Source organism: Buceros rhinoceros, unplaced genomic scaffold (genome assembly GCF_000710305.1).
Source record: "Buceros rhinoceros silvestris isolate BGI_N320 unplaced genomic scaffold, ASM71030v1 scaffold28979, whole genome shotgun sequence".
Classification (NCBI taxonomy): domain Eukaryota; kingdom Metazoa; phylum Chordata; class Aves; order Bucerotiformes; family Bucerotidae; genus Buceros; species Buceros rhinoceros.
In genome coordinates, this window is record NW_010430201.1 from 9008 (window position 1) to 15314 (window position 6307).

Genomic DNA, 6307 nt, shown 5'->3' on the forward strand with positions numbered 1-6307 from the left:
GGTGGGCCGTCGGGCGCCTGCGCCGCGGATCCTCGTGGCAGAGACGTGTGGGCTGGCTGCGAAGGACTGAGAGCAGAGCGAATGTTAGGGCTGGAGCTGGCTGCAGCGATGGCAGGGACCTGCTCTGCCCCTTCCGGGCCGGTCTGCTCCCTGCCCGATCCTGGCACGAGAAGCAGTGCTGCAAACACACGGGATCCTTTGCTGAGCCCTGCTGGGATCTGTGCCCAGACAGAGCCCTCCATCAGACTTGCCGGGTGTCCCCAAGGGACCCTGGCCCCAGGGGCTCCTTCCCCAGACAGGCAGAAGGTGAAATATGAGTTCCATCCCTCCAGACATTTTAATGACTTCACTTGGGAACCAAAGGAAAGAAGAGAGACAGAAAGATCAAGGAGCAGTTGCTTAGTAACGAAAGGAGAGAGGCGCAGGGGATGGGGGAGAAGGGAATTTTTATCCTTTTTTTTTTCATGAGACTGTTTCTCCACTTTCAGGAGACACAAATCCCCCCTCCAGCATCTCTGGTGCCACATCCTGCATGGACATCCCTCTCTGCCGTGAGCTCTGGCTGTTTCTGTCCCTGTCCCCAGGGCTGTGGGAAGGTCCCCGTAAACCCAGCGGGCTCTAACTTCCCAGCACACACCAGCGAGGGACCGAGCTGGTAAAGCGGGGTGGATCGCAGTGCTGGATGGAAAGATGCACTCTCTGGGTGGCAGGCAAGAACACGGCCTCCACCACCACCTAATTTTTGATGCTCTATGAGAGCACCAGCAAAACCAGGAGGCAGGCAGCTCCAGGAGCTACTTACCAAGATAGGACGGAGATATTTAAAAGCAAGCTGGGCACAGAAGCCTCTGCCAGACCCTTTCCATTCAAACTCCACTCGAGCTCTCCTCCCAGCCAGAGGAAGCCAGCGGGAACAGGGCTGGGGGTTTAAGCTGCCCGTGGCAAGCTCTGACCTTTCCATCTCAGCACAGCGAGCCTGGGGATGAGCTGAGGGCTCGTCCTCGCACCCCTGAAAATGTCAAGCCCTGGCAGCCAGAGCTGGGAGCCCTCGCAGCACGAGGGATCGCAAAACCAGGCTGCAATTAATTAATTGAGCGGGATGCATGCTGTTAACTGCTCGCTGCCCTCCAGAAGGGAGTTGTTTCCATTCCTGCCTTCATGCTGAGCATCCTGTGGGCAGGAAGATGCTGTGTGGACCTTCGCGATGCAGGTGAGGTCACTGGTACACCTAAAACCTACGACCGCTCGCCCTTTGACCAGCGATGCTGTTCACCGCCCTCCCCGCTGCAGCTGGAGGACAGAGGCCTCGCTCCTCCCTGTGAAGCACTGCCCCTTTTCTCCCTTCACCCCCTCATCTCACCTCCAGCCCCCCTTCACCCGGTCTCTAACCACAGCAGAAGAGAAACCAAAGCCCCAGACATCCCCCACGCTGAGTTTCCATGGGAACAAAAGTGCTGCTGGTCCTCCCAGCCCTGCAGATGCTGCTTTCAGAGCAGAGCATCCTGTCGATGCCAAGGGTGGGAGAAAACAATCCCCACCCTGCCACAGACCCGCTGAAAAACCTTGCCAGATTTCACCTGCTTTCTGCTGCAGGCGGGGGACGTGCCACTGCTCAGCAGATGTATCACCACACAGGTCCATGCGTACGGGCTGTGCTTCCAGCCAGAGCAGCGAGGGAGCTGCTTCAGGACTGACTTTCTTTTCCCTTGCATGTGCCGACAGAGAGTTCGCTTGGCATGGCCAAACTCTCGGGAAATAAAGCAGCAGCAGCCTGGGGCTCAGAGGAGCAGCAAAGTGAAGCACAGGCTTCTTTCCTACGTGTTTGTGACGTGCTGCAGGACACAGCGCAGCCACACATATACGTGGCAGGACTAGAGTGAGCCAGGCTTGTCCCCTCATGCAGCTGAGCTTTTCCTGCTGGGTCACACTCGCCTCCACCGCCAGGCAAAGCCTCTGCGGGGGTCTCGTACCTGGAAATCCACCTGCCAGGGCTCGGGGCTGACCTGCTGCAGGTGGGTTTTCCGAAGGGGGTTTTTCACCAGGGCGGTGCCGGGATCACTGGCCGTGGGCACCTTCTTGCAAGGCTCATGGTCGGCGATTTGGGTGGTGCTGTACGCCCGTCTCCTGGAGGAAGCCTTCACATCTGCTCCTGCACAGAGGGAGAAAGGATGAGCTCTGCTGTGGAGCGGGACCAGCCAGCACCACCCTGCACGCTCATGGTGGGCACTGGGGAGCCCATGGCTGTGGCCGTCCCGGAGGCGAGGGGACCACGCTCAGCCCGGCACAGTTTTAAGCAAAGCAACGAAACCACAAAAGGAACTAAGAGCCTACACTCAAAACTCCTGGGGAAGTCGGGAGTGCAGACTGGGGAGGTTTTGTCTGAGCAGTTTGCAGCCAGAAAAAGCCTGACTACATTTTCCCAAACCTCCCTGGAGAAGACAAAGGGTTTACTAATGAAATTTCATTAGCGCAGACATTCTCCTGTCAGAGCAAGAGTAAAACTTCATGTGGAAAGGCATGATTTCTCAGTGCGTTTGACAGGGGTGAGGGGATGCGCGGCACAGCTCCACTCTGAACAGAAGGGAAGAACATCTCGTGAGTAACAGAGGTTTCCTCGTCGCATGGAAATGCACCAGCTCTGGGCTGCAGCCAGCCGCCTTATGTCCCGTGCTGCTGACACAAGCGTCCAGCCGAACGGTGACAGCGAGGGGTGACAGCCTGTTCCCCCCTCTCCTGACCTTGAACTGCCATGTCAGGGCTTGGCTGACAGGGGAGCCTCTGCTTTGCAGGTGCAGGGACAGCCAAGCTGGGCTACCCCTTGGCTCTCTCCTCTCCTCCGCACACCACACCGGAGGACAGCTTGGGAAACTTGTAAATAATTACGTGGCCAAAGCCAGAGCTGTTTCGAAAGCCTCCGGGGAAGCCAGTTCTCCAGTGCTTCCCTAGATTTCCTGACAGGTTCGGATAAAACATCCAAACCAAACAGGCTCGCTCAAGCCTCGGGGGATCTGTCATCCCTCCCGCAAACCCCTCCGGCTCTTTGTGGAGGTACTGATTTGTCAGCAAGCAAATTGGCAGAGCAGTGACAGAAGCTTGATTAGAGAGACAGGGACATCACACCCCCGCTCGCAGAGAGGAAAACCTGACCGGTGTCCGTGTCCGATTCTCCCCCGGGATCTCTGTCCACCACGAGGTGACCAGGGCCACGCTCGGTGGGGCAGCAACCCTCTGAGTCTCTGGAGTGGTTCCAGCTCTCCGCGCCTGCTCCCTCCTCCTGGGAGTGAAAGAAAACGGAGCTGCCCGACTCCTGGGAACGCATCATGCTGTAACGTCGCCTCTTGTCCTGGGGGAAAGCAGAGAGAGGGAACAGGTCCTACCCCTCCATCCATCAGCAAGAGGAGCCACCCTGTGTGCGCCAGCACCCTTTCCACTGAGCTCTTACTCCTCCCTGATGTCTCACCCACCATCTCGCTTGAGGACAAGAAAGAAAAAGGCCCCTCCGGGCCACGCACAGAGAGTGGAGATGCTCGCTTGTGCCCATGAACGCCAACACCCCCCGCTCCAGGGACAGCCCCAGCGCAGCAGGGACTCACAGATCTGGGGTTGGAGATGTACGGGGAGGTGTCACAGATGACGCTGTAGCCGACCAGGTGGTCACCAGGGAATAGGCAACTGGTGCTGATGGGGGAAACCAAGACCTCGGTGCTCTCGGGAAAGACCCACTCCACAGACACGTCACTCAGGACCGGCGCCATGGCCTTCTTCAGCGACTTGATCATCTGAGGCAGAAAGCGGAGAGGAGCGGTTATGCAGCAAGAGGAAGCTGTGTGCGCCACAGCGATGCGCCGTGTGCTGCAGGGGAAGGGGCAAATGTCCCCAAACAAATCCACCAGCTGATTCCTCCCCTCTCCTGACCTTAGACGGGCACCTGCTCCCTCTTCGACTGCTCTGACCCCCATCCCAGCACGCCCAGCCCTTGCTGCAGCAGAGCAGGTGGAATAAAACTGGGCTGTTCTCTCACCGTGCGCTGCCAGCCCAGAGCACGGTGGGAGCTTGTGGCCAGAGCTATCTCGCTCCAATGCGAGGCAGCAGCATCCCTTGCTTCCCCCCAGCACCCAGGAAAAGCTGTTGACCTTCACTTGTCGGAGCCCCAGCCCTGCCCCCAGCCCCAACACTCACGCACCGACTGACAGAACTGGTATTTGGGTACTGGTTCTCTCGCTGCCGGAGATCAGCACTGCTCTGCCGATCACACACGCAGAGAAGACCGATATCCGTGATTCTCTCACGGACAAACCTACCAGGGAGCCATCTACACACGCTCCCCTGCGCACCGCGGGAAGGGAACACCAGATTTAGAAGCAGAACAGCTCTAATGTTCTCTATTGTTCGCTGCTTTTTCACAGGCTCGGGAAGACACGCCGGGCTGTGTTTTATAAGGCCATTAATTGATGCCTCAGCCTGCTGAAGGCACCGAGCTGCACAGCCCGCAAAGCTCTTTATTAATAGCTCCATATAAAAACCCAACCCTCCCTTCACTGTCTCTGCTTTTAATTTACATCAGAAATGTCGATGCCGGTCTGCCTCAGGTTTTTGTGTGCTCCAGCTTCCTGCCGAGGGGTGGACTGCTGAACTCCTCTGGAGATCCAGAACGTGGCAACCAGCTTTTTAGAGGTATTTAGGAGCTCAGGACCCAGTTCTCTGTGGGTTTAGTCATCCAGGACAATGGGCTGGGCCCTGTGCGATCACCAGGGGATGGAGCCATTCTTACAGAGTATTTGAGGCACATCGGTTTGCTCAGTCTTCGTGGGGAGAGTGGGAATGAAGACGCTCCTCCCTTTGCTTTAAAGCTGGCTTAACAGGCAAAGCTATCGCATAGCGTATAGAAGTGCATCCCTCTCCCTCAAACCCCGGGTACTTCTCGCCTGAGCAACGCCAGGGCTGAGCCGGACTTCAAAACTAATTGGCTGCTTTGATGCCGGTTCCTCTGCCCTCGCTGGTGTCTGAAGCAGCAGCTACCTTTGAAGCCAAAGCTGCTGTATCGCGGCTATCGCTTCTCCCCAGCCTGGCGCAGAGGGTAAACACACTCTCCCACTCCCTCTGACAGCCGGAGATGAAGATGCTCTTTCATCCCCCTCCCGCTCGCCCACGAGCTGCCGGGTGGGAGTTGGAAAGGCAGCACCAGGAAGGGGAATAAGCCCCATTAGTGAGCCGTGGCCTCCCCCACACTGAACCGAAGCATCCTTAGAGCCTCTTGAGGTCGTTCCCTGGGAGTGGGGCAGCCATACCTTGGGCTGCAGCCTCTCGCCCTCCGCCAGGAACTCGGCGATGCCCCTGGACACGGCAGCCAGCCCCCGAACCAGCCTCCTGCAGGCGTTCAGTCCAATGCCGAAGCTGTAGCACCTGCAAAGGGACGGGGAAGCATCAGGATGCAGGGGACAAAGCTATCCCAACCCCCAGCCCCATGCAGTTCACCCACAGGAAAACAAACCAGCTGCTCTTTTAGGTGGCTGGCAGGAGGGTTATAGGTGTCAGCAAGACCTCAAATCCCTTCCCCGAAGAGCAGCCTTCAGCTGCGGGGCTCAGGGGCTGCCCAGCAGGACCCCAAGCCCTTGCAGAGCAAACACAAACATGCTGCTTTGCTGCCAGTTCAGCTCTTTTCCCTGCTGAGTGTCTGTGGTCAATAGCACTGAAGACCCAGTAATTATCTCCACTCATAATTAAAACAAACATTTTCTCGAGGAAGGAGGAACCAGCCAGGCGAGGCTTCTCCCCTGACTCCCAGCTCAGTGAGTCAGGATTTGGGTTTTGGCTGAAGGCTGCAAACCCAGAGCTGGGCTGGAGCTTGGGCAGGGAGGGCAGGAGAGAGCGGTGCCTGGTGGGGATGGATGCAGTGGGAAGCCAGGAGGGATGGGAGGCGGGGGGATGTGGCGTTCCGCAGGGCAGCGGATTGCTGAGAGAGAAACCACCTTCAGCAGCAACCTGCATCTGCATGAGGGGCTTTTCTCTTTGAAGTTTTTAATCCCCAGCTGGCTGCAAATCTTAAGGAAGCCTCATACCCCTCTTTAATAAGGCTCTGATCTGCTTTTGAGACCAGGGCCACACACACGCGCAGTGGAGCGCTGGGCACCGCCTTCCGGGGTCACTCGAGACCACGCTCACACTCGGACTGCATGTAGCCCACCCCCATGCCTCTGTCAGAGCGAGGGATGGGTTGTCCCATACAGCTGGGGCTCCAGATAGTGAAAAAACCGCAGAGCAGCTTCCCTGAATTCTGAGGGCTGGAAAAGGAATAAGAGCAGCCTGT

At 57.6% G+C, this 6307-nt stretch overlaps 1 protein-coding gene across 1 annotated transcript in view; it reads right to left on the reverse strand.

The window, feature by feature from the left end:
• Positions 1-6307, reverse strand: part of VWA5B1 (von Willebrand factor A domain containing 5B1) — a 20058-nt gene that overhangs the window by 4649 nt on the left and 9102 nt on the right. The window contains exons 12-15 of the mRNA XM_010142956.1: positions 5289-5403; positions 3594-3779; positions 3148-3343; positions 1971-2149 (exon numbers count right to left, since the gene is read on the reverse strand). Of these exons, the coding sequence (XP_010141258.1) occupies positions 1971-2149; positions 3148-3343; positions 3594-3779; positions 5289-5403 (676 nt within the window). The remainder of the gene's footprint in view (positions 1-1970; positions 2150-3147; positions 3344-3593; positions 3780-5288; positions 5404-6307) is intronic.